Consider the following 26,640-nt stretch of genomic DNA (forward strand, 5'->3'; position numbering starts at 1 on the left):
TGCTTCTACTGAGCCGTGGAATCGGCCATTACTTCAATATTTCTCCCGCGAACAAATACCTTCAATCCACGATGAGGAGACAAAAGAGTCTGCAAAAATTGGGGTGAGTATTCGTGTTTATTTTAACGTACGTTCGCCCTTCGACCTCGTTTCAATGACGAGAAAAATCAAGTGAAGAGAAAGTCCATTGGAATTAGCAACCTGCCAAATTTCATGGACGCCATCTTTCTTACGAATTCGTATACATTCCAATGTATACATTAACGATTTTTACCACATTCTTATTTCCAGGCTCATATTTCACAACTTCGAGACTGATTTCTCGTTTCTAAAGTAACCGACTGTCTATTCGACTAGTACGTCATTTTTCTCATTGTTATTATACGATCGATGCTCGCGGCCTTGAAATTTGCCGCACTACTTTCACAATCGATAACACGCGTGGATTTTGTATTTTTCATTTTCTTTTTTACTTTTTTTTTTTTTTAATTTATTCTAATCAAGCATAATTTCATTATATCACAAAACATTCTATATCCGAACGAATGAATTGTATTGATTATATTTTTTATGTTATAACACGTATCAACGTTTGAAAAGAAAAAAATAAAAGAAAAATAAAGACGCGTTTTATCTTCTTCAATTTAGAAAGTTGATTATAGATGCTACGTTTTTTCAGACGACAAAATTGCATCGGATGATGTCGGCAAAAGTGAAAGTTCCGAACGCTTAAAGTTCGTGACCGAGTTTAGGTGTCTCTTAAATTCATTCGTTTAGATCCGTTAAATAGGTACTCCATATAAAAGGAAAAAGAAAATGAGCTATATAACGTTCCGATCCCCTAAAGGAATACTGTGGGATAAATTTGCGTTAGTTTTGTGACATAATACGTAACTGACAACGTAATCCGTGACATTAATCTTCCAGTTAACGCATGGCTACTTCTCGAAAGCACGTGACTCTCTGTGAATCGTTTGATAGTCCACTCTACTGCACTCGATGCACATTATTTATACGTACCAATGCTGATTATCATCTTTTTAACATTTCTTAAATATTTTCATCTCGATAGATTTAAAAATGTATCAACGAATGAAAATACAAATTCCGATATTACCGACTTCAATTACATATATATCTTTGATAATATATAGTTTTTACAATAAAAATAATCCAATTAATACCGCTATATGCATGGATACATTTGGCCATTCAATAAATCAGTATAGTTTCTTAATAATGCAGAGTCAGTAATTCATTCTTTTAGCTAATTCTTCAATTTAATTGCCGTTGATATTCACAAAGTAAAATTTTAAAACTATTCTTTATCAAAACCAAATAGTCATCCGGATTGTGGCTTGTCATTTAGAAGAGAATTCGTCCTTCTTCAATCGTATAAATCATTTCTTTTATTCTTACAGCAACATATCCCTCACCATAGACGTTACGAAATATTTTTGGCGGTTTCTGTAATATTACTGAAAGCATAATTAAACTCTTAGAGCAACACGTGTCAGAAATGTTTGTTTTTATTCACTTCAGACCCTTATAGTTTTAATTTATAGCTTTAGCAACGTTTAACGATCATTTATATAAGAATTTTAATAAAAAATAATATAAGTTATTGAGTCATATATTTAATACAGTACCGAAAGACAATTGATATTATCTACTATGAAATGAAAAACGCAGAAATTATTGGACAATCTAATGCATATAATCTCATAGATTATATTTTATTGATTTTTATACATTTTAGCGAAGGTAACACGAATCCGCGATGAGGTGAATATATAATAAATATGTAAATACTTATTTACGTGTTGATAACAATGGAAAAAACTCGTGATACTAATCATTCATTCATAAAAATCTATTTTCGTCGTTTAATTTTATTCAATATTTTATTTTCTCATTCTTACATAACAATATACAAAAAACAATGTCTTTGTTATTTTGTTTGTTAGTATTGAATTATTTTGTATAAACTATTAATGAATACTTATCGAACGTCTAATGTATTATATTCGATTTTGTATTTAGATTATGGTATTTACTCGAATGATATTCCATTTGCTTTCTTTGTCGAAATCAAAAAGAAAACGGTTTCGGGAAAGAGAAAGAAATGTTAAATAAAATTAGATATTAATTTGATGCAAAATTAATAGTAGTTTTTATTGTTTTAAATCTGTTATTTAATTAGGATCACGCAATACACCAGTGCAAAGGATGAAATAGAATTAATTAAATTTTTTGTTTATATAACTATTTTCATTATTAAATATTATGGAATTAAAATTTCGAAATTAATCACGAAAACAGAAATTAAATTCACGCGACTCGATTGCATAAATTTTAAATTACAAACATACACAAACAACATTGTTTGTTTGTTCGACCAATTTCACGATGAAGATAAGAAAGATCGTGTAAGTTCTTTAATTATTGATAAAAATGATTTAAGAGTTATTATTTTAAAATGCTATGTAAATAATGATTGAGAAATTCTCAGAACAACTTAATGTTGATCATTAAACAGTTATCCCAAACTAAAAGCATTAACAATAAATCTTTAAATTCAATACTTAGAAAATCATTATTTTTTTTCTACCAATGAAAGAAGAGTTTACTTTCGGTTATCCCCTCTCTTGGAGATATCATAGACGAAAATTCATATACATTATTATATATGCATAAATATATGCGTAACAACGGTAGCATGAGAAAGCGAGAGTGTCATATCGATCCGATTTGTTCCTTGTCTGCCTACCTCAACCCTGATTTGGTCTCTCCGGTAAGATGATATTATTACTATCTTCTCATACTTCTCATTATCATTTTTACATTTTAATTATATTATTTTAATCAATTTGTGTGTTAATATTTTTCTTTCTTGTTACACGAAGTGGACGATGTCTTTTAGAAAGAAATATAATTTTAACAAAAATAATACACATTTTGTTCTGGATCCAGTATTGTCGTACAAGTAACTCATTTGAAGACGAAAATGAATAAATAGATATCTTATCTTTCAATATTAAATTCATAGATAAGTATCTATATCGGAAATGTTAATAGTGTCGTTTATGTGTTAAAGTCTGTTCATTTTAGAATGAACATTACAACGCACGATATTCATACATAAGTATTATACCATACTTCAGTATAAGTAGATACATTACGCTTTTCTACACGACTTTGAACATTGAGCTTTGACGTAGTTAACAGCTTGTGTCATCGGTAGTTAGGTGTGATTCAAATAATCGTCCATGATTTTCGAAAGAATAATACCATTTGTTTTATTTACGTTTCGATGATGATCTCACCGTCGAAAAAATATCATCGAAGGCACACCGTTTGTGCAGGAATGTTGCTTTTTTCTTTCTTTATTCTTTTCGAAAGAACATACACACAGTGTAATACGTAATTCGGAGTTGTGTGTCCTCGTCTCGTCTCTCCATTTCAAGGTCTTCTTCGTCAACGTTTCTTTCTATATAGTTTTAAAATCCCTCTCTTTCTCTTTTTTCTTCTTATCTTTCGTATTTTCTTCTTCTATTCTCTAATCTTCCGATATATTGCCTACGTAAAAACATCTTTTCATTCGTCACTCTTCCAATCGCAATTTAGATATATAGGGTTGGGTATTTACAGTAATTAGGTCAATCATAACAGCGAAAATCTACACCTGTTTCATATAAAAAATAATCGACAATATATTAGAAAAAATATCGATCTGAAAATCATTATAAATCTTCATGATTTTTTATTATTCTTGATGATTGCAATACAAGCGAAAATATACGTATTCATCTTCCCTTAGGACGTTGCTCTAAATGAACGTTTCTCTAGTCAATCAAGTTTATCGTGTTACAGTGTTCAGTATGTAACAATAAGCATGTCTTTTATTGTCCTTAATACCTTGTTACATATATATATATATAATGATGATCTATATAAAATGGTGGTATTCTTCGTTCGTCGTACGAATGACTCTTGCTGTTGAATTTGAATGAAAGTTATTTTCATTTTTCTACTTGATTATATTTGTGAAATACTTTTCTCTCTTTTTCTTTCTCTTTATTATATCCTTTTATATTGTTTACTTTTGGTACAGTGATAAAGTTTATATAACCTGTTCGACGAGCAATTTGTTTAGCGTTAAGATCGGAGAATTATTTAATTTGTATACGAAATAGATCGGAAAATAAGTATGCATATATTTATAATTATATACAGATAGATAAAAATTAGATATTTAGAGATATTAAAGTATATATTGTAATACTATAAGTAGTATATAGAGATAATTAAATACACCTTCGATTGGTCATAGTTCAATGTATATATTCATTCATTTGATTTATGATTAACGATGACTGTTTGTCGTACGTTATGTAATGGTAGAGAGACGTAAGAAAGTGAATGAGTGCATGGCGTAAGAAAGTGCATTCGTTTATACATATGTATACATAGATAAAAAACAGTCATTATGCATTTAGCTGAATTTTATGTTAGTATTCTTCTACAACGTTCTCTTAAAAAGATTTGTTTTTAAATAACAAGATTTTAACCTCGATAAAGTGACTGGTTTTAAAATCCAAATGGAGAATATAAATGTTTCGATAAATAATTGATTAAAATGAGAGACATTTTATAGACATTTGTATGGAAGGCAAACCCGCGCACACGTGGGTGTGAATCCTGTTATGTCTGTTCTCTCTCTCTCTTTCTCTCTCTCTCTTTCTCTCTTTCTCTCTTTCTCGCACATACACACACATACACAACACACTCTGTGGACTTCGGAGATTCTTTTCTTCTTTCTTTTTGTTTTTTTTTCTTTTTTTTTTTTGTTGTAAGTTAATTTTTTAATGGGAAATAATAAATATCAATCTTAAGTTCGGAGAAATTTTCTAAATAATTTTGATAACATTATCATAGATCGAATGAAATGGGACACTCGGTATATGATCACGGTGGAGGTCTCGAAAGAAAGAGAGAGAGAGAGGAAATAGTGAAGGAAAAATTAGCGAGTCCTACGCTGGTGGGCTGTTTTGGGCGGACGACGGCTGTGCACAAAAACGGCGGCAGTCAAGTTCAAGGCCACCACCCCCTCCAGCAGGTCCATGGCCGCCGCCGACTACCCCCACCACCGACCACCACGTATCCTCACGGTCTATGTATGTAGATATATATCTGTATATACTTTATATAATATACACATATATATATACACGTATGTATGTGTATGCATATAAATATGTGTGTGTGTATGTATGTATGTATATACACAACGGCGCGCCAGGAGTGTATCAATCCCGGCTGCGAAAACGAAGGGTAGTGAAGAAGGCAGAAGAACCCTCGATCGATTTACCCTCAATTCTCTTTCTCTTTCTTTCTTTTTGAGTACGTCCCTTATTTGCGATGTACTATACTAATTTTTGTTATATTGTATATTTTTTAAACATTATTTTGATATTTTTTTTAGACTCTCATCGATATATATTTTCTATTTGTTTCGTCTATCGATCTAAAACTTATGATAATTATGATTTTACAAGACGATATAATCATTTACTTACGTACACGCATAGGTTGCTTCTTTTTTTTTTATATTGTTACGAAAGGAAGTGTATATTTTGAAGCTGTTTATTTTGAATAGAAGCATGTCCATTTTTCGTTATTACGAGATATTTAAGGGTTTGTATTTAAATAATTGTCAAAATATCGGTAAGCATTAATAGACAACTTTTTTTACATTGTATTCTCCAAAGATTAGGCAGATAACAAGTTTTCGTGTTTCATTTCACGTACTGGCGAATATGCAAAGAATTGATTGTCTAGATTATCATTTCTACTATTCCAAATTTATGATCATTTGGCTGAAATGAATGTCATGGCAATAAAAATTTCGGTAAGTGCTTATAGCGGCAATATGAACGCACAAAAAATGAAAATTAATTTTATTTTCTAAATTTTCAACCTAAGATGAACTTTTATCATTTTTTCCAATAAACATATTTGCGATAATTTCATATATAAGGGACTTTGAGTTATTTTTATTGTAGATTGTTTATAGATAGAAATGTCTTCGTTTTATTCAAAAACGGACTCGCTCAATTTTCGAAATAAACGGCTCATTTATTTTCTAGTAATATTTGATTTACATTGTTTTAGTTATCGCGTTAGTTGCATCTGTTGTTTTGGAAAAATTGTAATTGGACGTATATTGGTATAATAAAAATATATAAATTAATATCAATTTTGATTTTTAACGTATATTATTTCTCAGTTAGTTTACATTTAAACGTGTATATATGTATGTTAAGTGTTATAGTTAGATAGGAAAAGGGGAGAAGAAGAGAAAATGATAGAAAAAACATTTGAACGGTTCAGGAGATATCTCAAATCGTTCCGAGTACGAACAGATAAATGAGATAAGTTCTATCATATGTTGGCCCCAAGGTGAACAGTGTTAATGACCGATTTGCCATGGCCATGAAAAAAGCCGAAAATGAGATATATTACAACGCGGTATTTGTAATTATCGGGTAACATATGCGTATATTGCAGATATCGAACGGGGAACGGTTTGATCTGAGATACGCGCCGGTGATAACGCAATTTTCTGTCTCCGTTAGCTAATGTAATGCAATTGTATCTACGGTAAACATGTGCCGTTATTTCCTAAGATTTTTTATACGACCATATCAATAATAAGTATTTTTTTCATTCTATTATATTTTTATAATTAATTGGATCGTTCTGTATTGATTAAGATTCATAAATAATAGATTTATTTTAAATTGTTGAATTATGCATTTGAATCGTATCATAATGTAGCTTATTATGTTATGCTAATGTAGAAAATAAAAAATTAATAAACATGTTGCGTGTGATCATTTAGTATGATTGTCCAATAGCGGTCATTAGCAATGTAAATTTGGGAGTATTCGGTGAAAAATCGTCTGTCAACTTCACATAATATAACATTCGTTTTAATGAATCTTTCATTATATATATATCTCCAATCGAGATCGTAGAAAAATGACGAAAAAAGATTTGTAATAATTCATTCCCATTGATATCACGAAGTTAACGCGAGACGCAACGTAAATTTCAAGTCACGTCGGGTGAGCGATCGAGTGATCGATTTATCCACACGTTATCGACATTCACTGTTTGTTATCAAAGATTATTTTGCTTATTTTGACGACTGTTTTCGTCAGTTGCGAAGCTTAAAGTTTTTCACCATTATAGAGAAATCTTAAAATATAAAAAAGTTAGAAGAAACGAGATTGAACATCAATGCGTTGAACAGTAAATGTAAGAAAACCGTTTCGAAATTTGGAAAAGGTATAAGTTTGAACTTTGGAAGGTAACAAAAACGAGAAACCGAGATAATTTCTAAATACATTTCTCACGAATCGTAATCTCTTATTGACAAAGTCGCTGCTTGACATAGACGTAGGATCATTTTTGATTCCCACAACCGAGTAAACGAAGTACAAATTTCAAAGATATTTTTTGTCTTGTATCTTTATTAACCCTTTTTCCTGCGAACAGCGCCTTTGGGCGCTCAGCTATAATCACTGTCTTTAAGCGAACAGTGTCTTTAAGCGCTATATTCATTTGCTATCATCAACTTCCCAATGATGCACATTCATTGTCTTTTTTTTTTATGCATACTATATATACATTCTATGCAAGGGTTTACTGAATCCCCATTAAAAAAAAATCTGTTTTACATAAAACTATATTATTGAAAAAAGAAATTAGATGTGATTGATAAAAAATGTCTCTCGAGTTAGATCAATGATTGATAGAAAAAGTTTAATATACATAGTAGTAGTATACGAATAGAAAGATAAAGAAAGTATAAAAAAAAGAAAAAAAAAAAAGAAAAACAGAAAGAAAATAAGAAAGGAGAGAGAAACTTCGGGGGTCGTGGGTCGGGTGTGATCGAGGAGTCGCGTGAGGAATGGAATGGGGTAGAGTAGACTATAGTAGAATAGAGTAGAGTAGAGTAGGATAGGGTAGGGAAGGGTAGGGTAGAGAAGGGTGGCGTGCCGAGGCGTGTGGTGGGGTGGGGTGGGGTGGGGGTGTTACCGCATCCTCCGGCGCGTGTTTGCGTTCAGTCGCGCGCGAGCCGCGGTTTCGCCGAGTTGGTAGGGTATAGTTATTGCGTTAACGTTAGCGTTGCTTAACGTAACGTAGTTCCACGCGGGGATGATTCGCGGTGCGTTTAATTATTTTATTTCCTCTACCGTCATAATAATCACTTTTTATTCCTTTACCATTATATTTTCCATATTATTACCCTATACCCATCGTATTCTTTCGACTCTAATAACGACGTCTTCCTTGCCCTCGTGATACTTCCCACCGCCATTTTCTTATTTTGCTTATTCTCACTCTGCTTATTCTTCAGCGTGAAAAGGAGCGAGAACGATATGGAGGCCTGGATGTACGACGTGGTACGTGCTTTTTCTTCTTTCTTCTTTTCTATTCTTTTCCCTTTTTTCTTTTTTTTTCTTTTTTTTTTCTTTTTAATTTTTGTTTACTCCCCCAACATCATATACTTCTTTTACCTTTAACTATCTTCCCTTTCTCTCTCTCTCTCTTTCTCTCTGTCTTTCTCTTTCTCTTTCTCCTTCCCCTTTCTCTTTTACTTTCTCTTTTATTTTCTCTCCCTCTCCCTCCCACCCCCCCCTCTCTCTCTATCGCAGATCTCGTGGCTTTGTTTACGTGGTGCGCGCGCGCTCGACTCCGATCGAAGCTTTTCGAATGGAGACAGAGAAAGAGAAAGAGAAAGAGAAAGAGAAAGAGATAGAGATAGAGATAGTGATGGAGATAGAGACAGAGATACAGATAGATATAGATAGATATAGATATAGATATAGATATAGATATAGATATAGATATAGATAGAAACATAGAGATAGAGAGAGAGAGAAAGAGAAAGTGATAAGGTGTTCTTTATTTTTCGGTTAATTAACAATAATTTTGGTTTTTTTCAATCAAAAAATGTCGTGGTGTAGCTCATACTATTTATCTTTTTATTTTTATTTTTTATATCTCAATTATATCTGTATTTCATCAGAGATGTTTTTGATCTACTATGGACCGAGCTGGAAAAATAATGTTTTTTTCTTCGGCGAAATGATAAGAAAGTTCATAAGTCTTTCGGAACGGTTATTACTACTTACTTATTTCATATTTGGTCTCCTTGTCTTTCGGAATATTCACATTTTGCAGCATTTGACTTGTATTTACTTTACGTGTTCTCTCTCTCCCTCTCTCTCTCTCCCTCTCCCTCTCTCGACGTCGAGAACGACTTTACACGAAAAGTCAGTTAGAGTGAGAGAGAAGCTGGGAAGAACGAGGTAGAAAAGATTAGAAGGAGAGGTGAAATTAATTGATGTTAAGAGATCTCTACGATTTCGTCACTATTCATTTTTGCTCTTCGCAGTCGTATGTGCTCGCTGATCAAACGTGTTAAACGTTGTTTTCCGTTCTCTCTCGTTTCTTTACTTGTCGACAAAATTTATTTTTTCGTAATAAAATATAAATATACTTATATATATATATATATACGCAAAAGTTCATCGAGCTTTATTACTTGTCTACGTTTAATCATCCTGCTCATTGATTTTTATTCTTTACATTAATTACACGAAGTCATTGAAACTTATTATTTTTCTGGCACTTCTTACGTTTCTTTTATTCAAATGATTGATCTATAAGGAACAATGGAAGGATGGTTTTATCTCTATTTTATATGCGTGTTCATTCTATCTTCCTACGTTTCAAACGGTAAAGTAAAACGAATCTTACGTGCTCGTAGAATAATATCTTTGTACTCCAACTTCGCATCTTCGAGAGAAGAGCAATGTGCAAACAAAAAAAAAAAGGGAAAAAATTTGTCTCTTATGTTTAAAGTGGTGGTGGTGGTGATCGTCGTCGTCGTCGTCGTTTACGTTCTTCCGAATGAAGAACACGCACGTGGACGGAAATACGCGAAGAAGAGACGATAGCGATCGCAGTCGTTATATTTGAAGTTTTAAGCATAAACGATGACACTTGTGTTACTCTCTCTCTCTCTCTCTCTCTTTCTTTCTTTTTCTCTTGCTTGCAGGGAAAAAAAATCTAGAATGAGAGCTTAGCACAATTTGCAAAGAAATTGTTTGTTTTGGTTGACATTACTCGAAAAAAGTCGAACGTTCTGACACGTTTTGTCGTTATCCTATTTCCTTCTATTACCATTTTATTTTCTTCCTACGCGTAGGAAGTTTCTCTTAAATCTTTTTTGCGCTTTTTCACTTGAAAAGTTTTCTGATTAAAAAATAAAATCCTCGATCACCTTGTTGGATCACAAGCAAACTAGCGTACGAAAAAATTCGTCTTTCGTCGCTTGCCACCACCACCTCCCCTCCCTTACCCTATACACTATGTAAGATTTCTAATATATACATAGGTAAGTAAGTAAGTAAATACTTCGCTCGCGGAGTTTCCATCGATCCTTCGCGTTTTCTTTATCTTTACATTCGTTGCTTGCTTTTTTTTCGTTCTTTCGTTCGTTCCTTAACCCTTCCAAGACGACGCTGCCCTTGGAGCGAGGATAGAAAGGATATCTAAATATAAAATTCGAAGGTATGCTCGAAATAGCAATGCGAGGATGGAAACGTGGGATTTGGTGGAAAAACTTGATCTCGCGTCTTGATAAAGAAATCAAAAAGTTACATTTAAAGGAATACTCCATGATAATCCTTTACATTGAATTTCTTCATTCTTACGTTACCGTTTTATCTTTTTTTTCTTCTTCATCTTCTTATTCTTTTTCTTCGTCGACATGACGAGTAATAACACGGATTCGGATTTTAAAAATAGATAATGCCGCCCTACCTTGAAATTGCTCATAAACGATTGTCTCGTATTAGGTTTGTGCGAGCGTTTCGTATCTCTCCTACGTGATCTTCAAATTCGCGGTGCGTAACGCATCCTTCGTCATGAATGTGAGTTATGCTATTAGTATATGCTATATATGTATGTATATGATATACATATGTAAGTATCAAAATATTCTACTTACTTGAAATACAAACGCGATCACGATTTTGTTCAATTTTACGCGTGCGTCGTCGAAGCAGAAGAAAAAACTGGAGGGCAATGCTTTAGCGAGCTTCTTCGATTTCCTCCTACCCCCAAAGAGCCTTCTTTTTCTTCTTTTTTTTCTTTTTTTTTTTTTTTTTTTCTCGGTCCGTCGACCTTGAACGGTCCTTAACTTTTCTGACGTGCCGCATAAGCGTCGTCTCGGCGAGATTGATATTTATTCTATTTCTTTGTATAATTTTATTTTTATATATACAATTTTTTATTCTATTTATGCTTTTACGTGTCTCGAATATCGCGTTTTACAGTTTTTATGCTCGCAAAACTTCTCGACAATTTTCTTTCTACGAAAAGAAATCAATTTCGATTGATGTTACCACCGTGGTCGTAGGAAAATGTTGGATAACAATTCTCAAGATGACGATTTTAAATGATAAATGACTCTTTTTTTTTTTTTTTTTAATAAAAGTTTATAATATCAATTTCTTGTAAACAAACGTATACTTATAATAATATAATGATTGAAAAACATTTAAGAAAATGAATTTTTAGCAGAATTCTCCTATCGGTGATTATTCATCAATGATAGACCATGTTCTTATCAGGAAGTTGGGCGTGCTTGCGCACGCGTGTACGAGAGAGAGAGGGAGGGAGAGAAAAAGAATGTTAGAGAGGGTGAGGGGGAAATAGAGAAAGAGTGAGAGAGGGAGAGAGGGAGAGAGAGGAGCGGCAAATCGTAAAGAGCGAGAGAACAAGTGGTGAGGCCAGCCTTCGTTCCGCTAATCGTCTGCTGCCTTTTGCCGTTCGCTTGGTGGGGATTCAAGTTTAAGGCCACGAGACGTCGGTGACGTCATCATTTCAAGAGAGAGAAAAGAGAGAGAGAGAGAGAGTGTGTGTGTGTGTGTGTGTGTATATATGTATAAGAGAAAAAACCGGGCTACCTCCCTAACCTTGGACAATATGTGAAACAGCCCAAATATATTGTTGAATTTATGGTATAGCATAATAACATTAATTTTGAATATAGGTCTGTACACGAATACTGATAAAACAGATTATACCTTTTATTTTATCGAATTATTTTCGTGAAATAAAATGTTTGTACTTACGTCTACGCTGTTTGTTTATAATATAATATAATTTTTAATATACTCTTATATATATATTTATTTATTTTGATAACTCTTGTTATTTACTTACTTTTACAAATTAATTTTTAAAAGTATATTATTTTGTAATTACTTTTTATTTATATTTTACTACTATATATAACACTCTCTTGTACTTTATTATATTATTTTATTTTATACTTTTATCAGAGAGATATATGACAGTCAATGCAATTGTTTGTAGTACATGCTTAAATCTAATAATATAATTTGTCTCGATTAATTATTTAATGATAAACTCTTGTGAGTTGTTTCTTCGCAACGAGCATTAAAAAGTCTCTATTTATTATATTTTTTAAAAATCATTTTACAAAGTTATAAATAATCGGGTTGGTCTTTGATGGTATTAGTTTTAAATGCGGGTCGTATTAAATTTCCAGATGATCTCTAATTATTAAACCTTCGTAGATGGCTAACGATCGATACCTCGTTCACGAATTTATTTATGGGAGGAAACAGAAAGTGGACATTTTTAGATTAAAATAATTGTTGAACGTGTTTTGGTTGAATTGGAAAACATTTGATTACGATAAGTAAATTTATTATCTTTATCGTTAGAGATGGGATCAAATGTGTATGTATGAGACTATGATTGTATATAAGACCCGCATATATATAAATACATGCATGACTAACATCGCGTTTAACTATTATCGGGATCTGATTAAATGTTTAAGTATTTGCAATATCATTATTTATCTTTAATTATTATTCGTTACGAATAATACGCAGGAGAGGGGGCATCATTGAAGACGAATTGGAAAGGGGTTCGCAGGCTTCTCATTGGATAAGTCTGCGAAATTGGTAGATAGTGCACAGTTTCCAAGGTCTCGGCCTTGACCGTGCTAGTCAGGGTCTTCATCCTTGCCTGATCGATTTCTTATTCGATGCGTTTCTATCGCACGAACACCAATATCTACTTCCAATTTAATATTATTTTTTATAACAATGAATTGTTTACTTTTTTTATTTTACGATCGAGTATATTCGCAATGATTTATTTAAAACGAAATCAAAATTTCAACATAATACTCGTAAACAGTGTCCAGGAAAATATATTTTTGGTATGATTTTTTTTATTTAATTTTTTGTTGTTAAGTTTATTTCTCGAGTCTAAAGTTTAAAAATATCTTTTAAAATATAGAAATTAAATAAAGATTAAAAATTCAGTAAAAGTAGTTCAAAGTTTATTTCAAATTTTCACAGAAACATTTCCTCTGATTTTTATTGGATATTTGGTTTCATTTTGTTGTTGTTATACAATACTATTTAATATTATATTAAATTTTGTTTGGCTTCTAACCCTAAACGCTGGCTTGGTAATTTTAATAATTATATAATAAAAGAATTGTTTATCGAGTTGATAATTTTTACAAGCTAAAGTTTAAGGGTTTCGTATTGTTTTTAATATTTTGTAATTTTTATAGTTAATTTTAGTAAATTCCTGCATAATTCAACTTAATCATATAATAAACGAACTTTTAAGTATTTCTTTGATTCTAAAAATATGATGAAATATCCAGAACAAAGATTAGATCTTTTAAAAATTGCTTAACGTATATTTTCATTTATATCAATTCATTCCTGAAAAGTTAGAATTGCGAAATATTATAATGTGACCACATCTCGTAATTTATTTCAGTGATATTGCGAATGGTAACAGATAAAACGGTAATGGATAAAAAAAGAAATAAATTGTAGAATATGAACTGACGAAAAGATAAATAAAGTCGACATTTTAGACGGTCCTTCATTTCCGTAAAACATGTTTATTCTTCCAGTACGTTATCGAATCTCGTATTTTTCATTACATCGATGCGAAATGGTCGCGTAATCGCGAATAAAAATTTAAAGTATGAGTATTAATAAGACGGTAGGTCGATTATACTTGAGGAAGAAACATGCAGCATCGCGGACACGATATATGTGACTAAAGTGGTGGTGATATTAATTAGACGTTGTCTGTCTAACACGCATCCCTTTATCACGGAACTTACTACTAGACTTATTGCACATTGTACAATATGCTGTTACATGGTAAATATTTCATGCATAAATATTTTATTTTTCTATACATGTTAAATGTATATCATAAAAAAATGATTTTTTTCGAATCATTAAAAATTTTGTAATAAATTTTTCTCTTATTTTTCTTTTCCTTTTTTTTTTTCCTCAAAGAGAGGTCTAGGAGATATTCTCGCAAAGAATGGGATGAGCAAAATCGAAACAACGATAAAGCGCAGCTGGCGTTGTTTCTTTTTATTCTCTTTCGTTCCGCCGCAAGGTTTTTTCTCGCTTACATAATCGACCTGTTTGAAAACGAGTGCTACGGGTTTCATGGACCTTGAAAATTTCGATATATCCCGCACAACTTGATGTACGAATGGAGGAGTCAATTTAATCGAAATTTGTTGGCATTCGATAGAGAGAAAAAGGATCTTGAAACTGTATCATTTTAATTGAACTTATTTATTCATTTTTAGAATTGTTCTTTTTCTTTTTTTTTTTTATGAAACTTTTATGAGAGATACAAGTTATCTAACTGTCGTGATTTTTTCTCTCGAGTTTTTAGTTCAATATTGTATTATGCATTTTTTAATAGGATTGATTTGTTTTAAATTATCGTTCTATTTTATTAATCGGTTTATTAATCTTTATTCATAGTTCATGCAGAATAATTAAAGAGAGGATTTTAATATTATAAATATGTTTTAATATTTTATATAGATTGGTATTTATCTATTTAGTATTTTTAAACACTTTTATAATGAAAAAAATATTTATAAATGTAATAATTAATCACAGTATTTATCAATTAAATAATATTTTCTTCTGACATACTATATGTTTTCAATTGGATTAAACGCGTTAATATAATAATTACGACGAGCGAATGAGATGAAATTTTGTTTCACGGAAGTATGAAAAACAATAGTCGGGGAAAAGTAAGAAAATGATGAACAAATAAAGAAGGATTTTAAGTATAAAATTAAATAGTAATGCGAGTTACGCCATCGGTGACGTATAAACTTCTTACGTATGCGTGTAAGTTAATAAGTACTAATTAGGATTCAAGCACGCGTAATTCTATGGATGTGTTAAATGCAATACAGCATCCACCTAAAATTGTAATTATTTTTTTGTATTCGAATCTATCGTTTTACTAGATCTACGTTAACTGATTCGAACAATAATTTTAATATATTGTATTTCAAAATTTACCCGCGATTGACATATAAATTTATTTATATTTAGTTCGAAATCAATTTCATAAATATATCATTTATAATACGCGACATTAAAAATATGAATTCAATGTGTATCTCATTATTAAACGTTTTTCTAATTACTCTATTTGTATGTAAGTATGGTCATGAAATAATCTGACTGCCTGACTATAAGAGCTTAATCTTTAATACTTCCATGTTGTAAGGGCAGAATGAGATAATATAGAAAAAACATGAGTTCAATTATTAATAATTAAAGATATATTTTGTTGTTCTGTTACTGTAAATATCAGCCTGATGTTTGGTTTCTGTTAAAAGTTTAGCTATTTTTCCTTCGGTTTTTCGTATTACACTGCTCGATACCGTTAAGTAGCCTATCTTTCGATATTGCTCGGAATTTTTACGCTACGATAAATCTTGTGCATTTAAAATGTAGCGAGGACTAGTTTCTCTCTATCAACACCTATTAAGCTACGCTTATGCGTATTTAGTTTCAAAGGGGGGAGGAATCTTTGTATCTCTGTTATGCTTTTAGTTGTCGAATTTAATTGGTAAGATAAATATCTGATATAATCACAACGACGACAAATTCTCTGAAATATTTTACAATTTATATTTTACTTGAGTATTACTCTACTATTATGTAGTATAATCTTTGGAACCAAGTAAGGTATTGTAATTATGTTTTATTTATATGAATTTGTAAACATCAAAGAACATATATTTGGAAACAAAACCAAAATTTTGTACAGTTTGGTCAATTTAAAATTAATTCTCTCGATATGCGTTGCACACTGATTTGTGCACGTTTCACAATAAGAAGTTGTTTGACGTCTTCTGCTACCTGTTTTGTAGTGTTTTCTTGTCAGAACAAATAACACAATTCTATTTCTTCAATTTCACATTTTGTGATTAATAAGATTTTTGACAAACTTCTAATGTGTCATTGATGTTTGATTTTTACTTTCTTCTGCGATTCGGTAAATTATGTAAGAATTAATAACACACACATTGTCTGTTCCTCTGAAAATAATTTTCTTATATCATTTCAATGATTTCTGTGCATAAAACAATATTATTCCGCATGATTCACACCGCACATATTTCTTGTAAAATCTAAAACCATTTTAGTCTTGTCGCCTAATTTCCCTTGCGTAATGTTCTGAGGATAGATTGTAATTGCTGAGCATTATGACAATTCTGTTATCTTTCCACGTAAGAAGCATAATGTTATTTTTTCTGTATGCAATTTCGGTTAATTTTTATTGTACTAGTAAGATGAAATTTCATCTTTAGCAATTCTTCTGCTAAGAAAATGCATGTATAGTATATGTCGTTGTACACGTTCTGCATCAGGAACTTTGTTTAACAACTTTTTATATAAACGTAATGAAATTCTGGTGTCAACTAGAAGATCAGGTCGGTAAATGTCATCGGAATTTATCTATATAATTAAATTTCATTTTATGCGAGGCATATTTGCATACCAACCTTCCTTCTATAAATCCTTATCGTTTTTTCTCCTAAATTCTTGTCGGTTTTTTCAAGTGAAATAAAGAAGCGCTCGAAAGGTCGCGAACGCACTTTTCATGTTCTATATACTTCTCAAAAACTTATGGTAGAATAAGTTCATTCTTCGTAATCAGTAATAAACTTTTATGTCCCTTCAAAGGGAACATCTGAGTGATATGCTAGACTTGCGATGTCCCTTCAGAAGGGACAACCGAGTGTGTGCAAAGGGTTAATAGAAGATTATATACAAGATTTAATTGTTTCCAATGCGGAAACTATAACCACTCACGAAGACAAAGAACAATTTTCTTTCGTACAAATAAATTCGAAGGAAATTGCATTAATTTTAAATGGAAATAATTTCATTGTGATAAATATATTATTTAACGTTAATCTCGTGAAATTTTAATGCACATTTTCTTTTTTTCGTTCTTCTTTTTTGTTTCAGCATATATAAAAATAATATCGTAGGTATATCAAAGTCACGGTTATTCGCGAAAGTTTCTACCCTTTTGTTAGATTGTATGTATCTCGTATTTTTGACACTAGGAACAAAATCTTTTAGTTACGAACGAAAGATCTTAGAAGATCATTTTTTCCCCCCTAACCAAATTCTATATTCAGTTTGATAGTTCACAGTATATACATACGTTTGATCTGAGTCGTTCTATTAAAATTGAGACGGCAATCTTTTCATAAATGATTTTCAACCGAATATAATATTGAATACGATCAAATATACAACTAGGACTATAAAATTTGATCGTTATAGTACAGTTTTATTTTATTATGTAGGAAAATAATTACCAAAAAATAACTCCCTATTAAAGTTTATCTTACAAAATAGCATTCTTTATACACGATGATATTATCGTTTTTGAATAAACTGTTGAAAGTGACCATACCAATTTGAAGTGATAAACTTTAAACGTTACTACATCTATTTTTCATATAACTGGTCTATTAATTTTACACATACAATTTACAATACTTTAAACGTTAATTGTTAGATAAAATAATTTACCTAACGAACACGAAACTGACCACTTTGTTTCGAAACAAGGTCGACATGAAACAAAAATAAACATTAACAACAATTCTTACCAATTATTTTCGTTTGCCCAGAAATTTCTATTTAAAAACGATATTACTTTATAAATATATTTCAAAATACACTAATATATTTATCGTAATAATATATTCTCTCTCAACATGTTCATCATACATATGTATGAATATTTTCTTGACAAACTGTTCAAAGATTGATGTTGTCGAGATTTATGCGAATTTTTCGGTCCAGACAGTCGGAAGCTGATATAGTGATGGTGGGGGACAGTGAGCGAGCTCTCATGAGAGAGAACAAAAATTTTATAAAGAGAGAGAGACGAAAAAAAAGAGAATAGGAAAGAAAAAGAGTAAGCAAGAAGATAGGAAAAAAAAAGGCACGCGACGAAGACGATTGAAAAGCGTTGGGCGCTGTCGCTGGAAGCGTTAGAGGGGGGACGAATGAAAGAGAAAGAGTAGGGGTGGCGGGGAGGGAAAGGGAGAATAGCGTCAAGGTCGTCGTGTAGTCGGCCGTATCCGTTGGCGTTCGGTATCTAAATTTGCGCTTGATGGCGCTGTTCTGCGGCCTTCGTGACGCGGCTATTTCTCTCTCTCTCTCTCTCTCTTTCTTTCTCTCTCTCTATATATATATATCTTTCTCTTTTACTCTCTTTCTATATATATATACATACATATATATATATATATATATATCTTTCTCTCTCACTGTTTTTCTATATATATATATCTCTTTCTGTTTCTCTCTCACATTCCCGTACGGTCCCCTTCACGCCTTCCTTTTCTCTCTTGTTGCACACGCAGAAAAGTCAAGTTCAAGGCCAACCGTAGATAACTCCCCGCGCGTGCTCTCCTCGTCGTCGTGTTCATCCTTTTTCTCGTCTCTCGTTGCGTCTCTCGCTTAAAGCGATCATTTAATATGCGATCGAACAAGGAACGACCGATCTAAAGGGCTGCTTGGGGAAATCAAGGAACAGAGAGAGAATGAAAGGGTGGGAGAACGAAAGGGAAAGGGAAGAAGGGTGTGAAGAGGATGCATCTTACGTAATCTTTTCCCCGTTAGTTTCCTTTCGAAGTAACACGTAGGAACACTTCGGTTACATGGATGAACTATCAATGAAGTTTTGTTTAGATATATATGTATATATAAATACGGCATATTTTTATTTATATTTTTAGTTTACATATACTTGTGAAAATTAATTTTGTATAAAACGTTGGATATATAAATATTACGTATATAATCGTAATTATTTCATATATCTCATGAAAATTTTGAATGAGAACAATAAGTCTCTTAATTTCTATGTATTAAGGCGTTTAATGTCTATATATATATATATTTTTTTTAAAATGCTTTATTTATGTCAACCTCAGCTATGAGGATGTTACGTTTGTTTTAGTTTGGTTTTATTGATATATATACTTTACATTTACTCTTGTAATATTTTAAGGGAATAAACAATGAAAGGGATCCGTTAGAAATTTGAAGTTAATTTTTACCAGGTACAACAATAGTGCGTTTTATTGATATTAGTGCAAATTTTCTTTATCCTCATGAAATAATTTTTCATTTATTGTTTCATCACACACAAATTTTTGATTAATTTTATATCTCAATATAAGCTTGTAAAAATTGGATAAGAAAAATCGTAAAAAGATAATAAAGATACAGATGATTTTATAAGATGAAATTCGTACATGTATCGATTCTTAAATTCAATTGATTCTTAACTTATTTAATACTTAAATTTTCTTTTTCTTATATTGTGTCGTAACAATATTGACAGAATATAGGATTTAATTCTATCGCCGGAAGAAATAATTCAAGCATATATGATAACGTAACGTTTTTGCGGAGATGGGAGGATAGGTTCAAGGTTTACGAGTCCAAGCATCTCTCTATTATCTCTCTATCTAATTTCCTTTTCTATTTAATTTCATACCACATGCTTTAATAAGGACTCAAACTCGAGCGTTCATTATGCAATCTTCATTTATTGTTTTCCTTTACGATCGTAGGTATGAATTGTATAATAAGCGTGTTGGATCTTAATCACGTGACGATTTATTTTCTTTTTGTCATCGATCATCGATCATCGATCATTGATCTTTTCCTAACATCTTATCGAATTCAAAGATGAATAAGTTCAAAGATATTACGATTTTTGTCAACTCTTTTCAACATGTACAATTTAAAATTACACATTTATATTTCTGTAATTTACAAATCTAATATTTGAAAAAAGAACATTTTTTTGTTCAACGATTTAGTTAATCGTCGATCATTTACTTATAGTAAAATGTTAACAAAATAATAATGGAATGTTAAACTAGCATTTAGCTCGTTAAATATGAAAAAAAAAAATTGAATAATTATTAGCATTTAGTTCGTTTTCGTTTGAAGAAAATATAGTGCAAAGAAAAAAAAAGTTATACATTCTAAGCATATATCCGAATCGCACGAATGCGATATAATAGTCGCGTTTCATTCGAGAAGTCAAGTTCAAGTTCAAGCAGATATCCTGCGTCCCTCTATCTTTACTTTGTTCGAACTACGATACCGTATGTGCTGCTTGTGTGTTAGATGTTGAAGAAGTTAGAGATGAAGGAAGATGAAGGGAAAGGTGGAGGGGGTAGAAGATGATGATGAGGAAGTTGGGGAGGGGATTATGAGGAAAAAGAGGAAAGAAGAAGATGAAGAAGAAGAAGAAGGCTTACGCAATCCTTTCACCGTTACTTTGTTCACGGAACCTAGGAAGGGCCTGCTTAAGGGTCCATCTTCCCAAGTATGAGTCCTTTCGTGTGGACTTTTTAAAAGCTGTTTTTCTTGTCGCCTTTGGTTCAGTCATTTATGCTGCGTAAAGGGAAGGATATATAGAGAATAAAAAAAGAAAAAGAAGAAATTTAAGTTCAAGGTCAACCAGATGGCGCAGAAATACTCATCATCTTCTTACGCGTATCTACTATATCTCTGAGCTCACGATTAAATCCAAGATTCTTTGCGTCATCAATTTTGTAGCTTTTTCTTTTTCCTTTGATGATAGCAAGAAAAAAGAAGTATAATACATATTACTATAGTTATTATATGTTATGTGTATAAAAGCTTTTTTATCGAAGCGTAATTATCAGTAGTGGTTTTTTTGTTATACATTGTTCGAGTATTTTAAAATCGTCGAATTAATTTTCAAGAGCCAGGAGGAGAAGGAGGAGGAGGAGGAGGAGGAGGGTTTGTTTACTCTCTCCTCATAAGTTTTTAACAATTAAGTTCTGGAATGGATATTATGAAAGGGAAATGATCCCGTAGGAAAATATTTGACGCGAGATGCTGAAGTAAATTAATTCCAAAAGCGTGGTAGATAAAAAAGAGCAAGAAAGTCGATAGTTGCTAATTCGAGGCCGTCGTTTATCATCTCGATTTATCTTCTCTCCGACGATTCGAAACTTAATACCTTTTTTCTTGCGTATATTTTTTTTGTTTCTTTTTCTATTTTTTTTTTTTTTAAATCTTATACATTAAAATGCTTCTCGGAGATTAGAAATACTATTGCGTAGTAGATACGAATTGAAGAAAATTTTCGGAACAAAGTATCATCGAGAAGATCTAGGGAAGGCCAATGATGCGAAGATAATTACGAGAGAGAGAGAGAGAGAGAGAGAGAGAGAGAGAGCGCGGATGGTCGAGTTAAAAATGATTTTTTTCGCTTCTAGCCTGGCACGAACGTTGCGAGGGCCGGCCACGTTACGAGCATCCTCTCTCAATCGCGAATTCTCTGAAGTCGATTCTAAAAATGTTCGCGACGTTGCTCGCATTTAAAAATAGTAATCGAAAAAAGTGCAACTAACTGCAAGAAGTTAGGAAAAAAAATGAGAGAGAAAAAGAGAAAGTGAGAGTGGGAGGGAGGGAAAAAAGAAGAGGGAGCAATAAGCTTTTTCTATAACCGACTGCAAGAAATAGAGAAACAGAGCAGGGGAGGGAGAGGAAGAATCGAAGAGAGGAAACAATAATTTGTTTTCCAGTCGAATTTTCACTTTTACGATATTTTCTTCGGCCCATTTATTTAAATCACATTTCGTTTGATCGTAGGTTTGTATGATGTCTGGCACTGCTACTGAAGGTATGATATGCTACAACAGAACCATGCCAAACATTAAACAAGAAGTCGACAACCCCGCGACGCCTACGCAAAACTATCAAGTTTGTTCACCGACCACTACGCTGCAAAATCAGGAGGTAAAATTCAGTAGGATTAGCGAAGAAATTGAGAAATACGTTAAAATGATTATTTCAATAAGATAATGACGATAAATGTAATATTTTGTTAGGTAATTTGCACAAAAATGGACGTGCCGCCTGATTATGGCGGCGGTGGTGGTGGTAGCGCTGGTAACGGAAATGGTGGAGGTGGTAGCGGAAGTCCAGGTAGTCCAGAGATGCATCACTGTTCCTCGACGACTCAACCTTTAGGAACTCCTGAGGTATTATTCAAAATTCATGACATGATATCATTGTTTAATGTTGTATTGTATATTATGAATTTAAAAAAATAAAATATCGTATTTTGTTTCTTCGTCTTTCTTATTTAGGAAGGCATTAAAGAGGAAGACATGATGCCGAGGAGACTGTGTCTTGTTTGTGGAGACATAGCAAGTGGATTCCATTACGGTGTCGCATCTTGCGAAGCGTGCAAAGCTTTCTTTAAAAGGACCATACAAGGTAAAGAAAGTTTCACGTTTCTCTCTTACTCTTGGAAATTCGATCATTTTTTACCAGATAGTACCAATAACTTTTATAAATATGATCATTTGTAGCAATGTATTTTAATAATGGTACTATCTGGATCAAGGCCATGTATATTACGATAAAATAGCGAGTAACTTTACAGGAAACATTGAATATACTTGCCCGGCAAACGGAGAGTGCGAGATAAATAAACGTAGAAGAAAAGCTTGTCAAGCGTGCAGATTTCAAAAGTGTCTTCGTCAGGGAATGTTAAAGGAGGGTGTTAGATTGGATCGGGTTAGAGGTGGCAGGCAAAAGTACAGAAGGTCTACAGATCCTTACATCCCTGTGAAAACGGCTACACTGGAAGGTAATATTTTTGATAAAGTATTTCCATTTTAATTTTTGATGTCATGTTGTGACTTTAGAACCAGTTCGAGTATATCCGTACATATAAACAAACATTTTTTAATATTTCAAGCGAGCGTAGCATCCGGAGGATCTGGAGAACAAATAAGTAAGCTGCAGAATATTTATTAAGTTTGGTTTACATTAGATAAAATCAAACTGGATAAAGTTGACGTAATATCAAGTAAAAACAAAAAACATATATCACGATGTTTGATATCATCGTGGATCGATTAAAACTATATATGTGTGTTTCTAGATAACAAGATGGTCGAAGCTCTAGCTGCGTGCGAACCCGATATTTTACAAGTATCCAATCTTTCTCATACATTGGATACAGATCAGAGGATACTGGGCCAAATGGCGGATCTTTATGATCGCGAATTAGTCGGAACTATCGGTAATTTTAATTACTAATATAGTCATTTAATCTACGCGAGATAAGCCTCCTATTTTTATAATATAGAAAACGATATTCTTCAAAAGGTTGGGCTAAGCAGATACCAGGATTCAGCAGTTTAGCTTTAAACGACCAAATGCGGCTTCTACAAAGTACATGGGCGGAAATCCTCACTTTCAGTTTAGCATGGAGAAGTGTGCCTAATAATGGCAGATTGTGGTTCGCTCAAGATTTCAGCTTGGATGAACGTCAAGCACGTGAATGCCATTGTATAGAATTATATACGCATGTAAGTATTTAACAAGATTACTAAAAACGTTTATATTATAAAATGGAATCTAACATGGTGCAAGTGACTTCTTTGGATCTTTGATAACATTTTTTTCCTCATTGCTGTTTACGACAGTGTATCCAGATCGTAGAAAGGATTCAACGATTGGGTTTGATCAAAGAAGAGTACTACGTACTGAAGGCATTGATTCTGGCGAATAGCGACGCGAGATCAGACGAACCTCAAGCGCTATATCGCTTTCGTGACGCAATATTAAATTCTCTTTCGGACTGTGTAGCAGCTGTTAGGCCAGGACAGGCATTACGTGCTACGCAAAACATGTTCCTAATACTGCCTAGTCTTAGGCAGGCCGATGGAATTGTAAGGAAATTTTGGTCGAGTGTTTGTAGAACGGGCAAAGTGCCGATGAACAAGCTTTTTGTAGAAATGTTGGAAGCTGCCTATTATCGATGAAACAACTAGAACCTGGTCGAATCTTATCATTTAAAGAAGAACTTTTCTTCAAAGTTATCATTGATTGTCGATTAAGAAAATAATCACCATTGTGCGGAAATAACAGAGGTGTTTAACTTGCCTTTTCGAAACTATCGAGAATGACAGTGAGTGATATAAGTGAAAAAAAAGAACAGTGCAGTTCTGATATAATATGTTAATATATATATATGTTCCATATATATTAACATATACATATATATATATATATATATATATATAGAAATGTTTTTTTTTCTTTATAGCAGACTCGCAAACAAAAAGTTTCTTTATTTTTTAAAGGTGAAGCGTGGAGTGATTTCGACCAGTGTTTTTCAACGATCATCGAACCTTGCGTATAGTACTGAAATACCATACGCTTTCTTTGTTTAAAGTAACCAAGCTTTCCTTTTCAAGTACCCCTTTTACAGGTATAGGGAAAGGAATGTGATTTTCAGCATAAAAAACGCGAAAAATAAAATGCGAAAAGCCTACGTTTAGAGGTATCATTAAATAGGATAGTATATAGTCTGTTGATCGACAGATCGCACTACCAAATAAATATGTTTTTGTTTACACAATTGATCATTGTGATCGTGACATCGAGTCCAATGATCGTACAAGTCAGATCGAAGTTTATTAATTGTGGTGTTTGATAAACTGTGGGTGTTTGATGTTACATATTCGCAATAGAGACAGAGTTTGCTAATCATCTCATGTTTGTATCAATCTGGATCCATATACATCATTTCTGGCAGTTAGTTAATTTAGCAAAGAAGTACGTATAGAAAAACGTAAGTAACGCTGATAATTTAAAAGAAAAGAAAAGTGAAAAAAAATTACAAAATGACAAAAAAAAAGAGAATAATAATAATAATGATAATGATAATGATAATGATAATGATAATAATAATAATAATAATTATAATAATAATAATAATAATAATAATAATAATACAGATGTTTACTTGGCATTATAGGTGGCATTAATGTTTGAAAGTAATACTAATTAAAACTTAAGCTAGATGTATCGAACATCCATAGTTACAGCACTTTAAACCTTTAGAGCGTATCGTTGTACAAATAAAAAAAACAGTGATAGGAATATATAGGGTTGATTAAGTTGGAAAGATGAAGGAGAAGAAACAAAAAAGAAATGAAAGAGAAAGAATGACTGGATCGTTCTCGAATTAGAGTCACGTTTTTTTTTTAAGTTTTCTTTTAATTTTTTCTTTTTTTTTCTTTTTTTTTATTTTTTTAAAATTTTTTTTTGTATAAGATACATTAGGAATATATTTTAAGAGTGGGCTTTGGCCAGGCTGCCAAGTTCAGAAGAGTAAACATAAAATAGAAGAAAAGAGGAATTTAATTGTTTGTTAAAAATGATCGCGACACTTGTTCCGCGTGTGCCACACACAAAAAAAAGGAGAATATATATGATATATATGCATATATGTATATATATCATATATATCATAAATATGTCATATGTATATACGATATATGCATCTAGGAGAATATATATTATATATATTCAGGGATCTTTATTATCTAGTTATTACCGTTATGAGTATCGCGTGCGGGCCGTGTTCATAGTACTATTACTTCTATGGAAGGAAAGTCGTTATGTAACAAGAACTACTCATTCTGAAAAGTGAAAGTTCAGTACGAATTCAAATAACCGAATAGAAATTTCTTTTATAGAGCTTTCTTTATATAGCGAATAGTTTATCGTCTGCCGTAACATTTTCACTGATATACTTCAATATCTTTTTTTGTTGTTGTTTATTATTTTTTATTGTTTGCCTTATACATATATTCACGTTGAAATTTATTAAAAAGAACGATATAAAAAAGAAAAATGAATGAAAGAAAAGAAGTTGAAAAGAAAAAAATTAATCTTGTTACTTATTAGATTTAAAATTAAAAAATGTACTCTTGGAATGTATTGGTAATCTACGTCGTTAGATGTAATTTTCTCTTTTAAGATACGAGTAACGAGTGTATGAAGTATTCAAATTTTTGCACGAAAGAGAAAGAAAATGTTATTAATTGATTTAAAGTAACGTTGAAAAGAAGAGAAAAGAAACAAAAAAAGTAATAAGTAAACGATCGGAAGAATCGGTGAAAATGTTATGTTGGTATAGTCGTATCGTAGGTCTATATCGTCACTTTTACGGTGCAATATATAGTTCAGTCGCGTCGTTGCATTATCCAAATCATGGAAATGTGGCAAATAATTCCTTTATTTACCCTCCCCCTGCTTC

The 26,640-nt window shown here is 32.1% G+C and overlaps 1 protein-coding gene across 7 annotated transcripts; it reads left to right on the forward strand.

Annotated features, from left to right (window-relative positions):
* The first annotated feature begins 15 nt into the window (after nt 1-15).
* LOC122513909 (steroid hormone receptor ERR2) lies at nt 16-25,220 on the forward strand. 7 transcript variants are annotated; one of them, XR_006302909.1, is made up of 11 exons: nt 16-103; nt 4,939-5,177; nt 22,167-22,313; nt 22,406-22,558; nt 22,667-22,796; nt 22,951-23,172; nt 23,284-23,319; nt 23,470-23,610; nt 23,697-23,899; nt 24,017-24,501; nt 24,677-25,220. XR_006302909.1 is itself a non-coding variant. In XM_043630446.1 (10 exons), exons 2-10 carry the CDS (start codon nt 5,124-5,126, stop codon nt 24,353-24,355), a joined length of 1,410 nt encoding a protein of 469 aa, XP_043486381.1. In that variant the 5' UTR covers nt 16-103; nt 4,939-5,123; the 3' UTR covers nt 24,356-24,455. The 7 variants fall into 7 exon arrangements, 6 of the variants coding, with proteins under 6 accessions (XP_043486381.1, XP_043486404.1, XP_043486411.1 ...); XM_043630446.1 differs by lacking the exon at nt 24,677-25,220 and having other exon boundaries at nt 22,966-23,172; nt 24,017-24,455; XM_043630461.1 differs by lacking the exons at nt 16-103; nt 4,939-5,177; nt 24,677-25,220 and adding exons at nt 8,147-8,236; nt 8,429-8,474 and having other exon boundaries at nt 24,017-24,455.
* Nucleotides 25,221-26,640: the final 1,420 nt, after the last annotated feature.

This window comes from Polistes fuscatus, unplaced genomic scaffold (genome assembly GCF_010416935.1).
Source record: "Polistes fuscatus isolate 324 unplaced genomic scaffold, CU_Pfus_HIC Scaffold1, whole genome shotgun sequence".
NCBI lineage: Eukaryota > Metazoa > Arthropoda > Insecta > Hymenoptera > Vespidae > Polistes > Polistes fuscatus.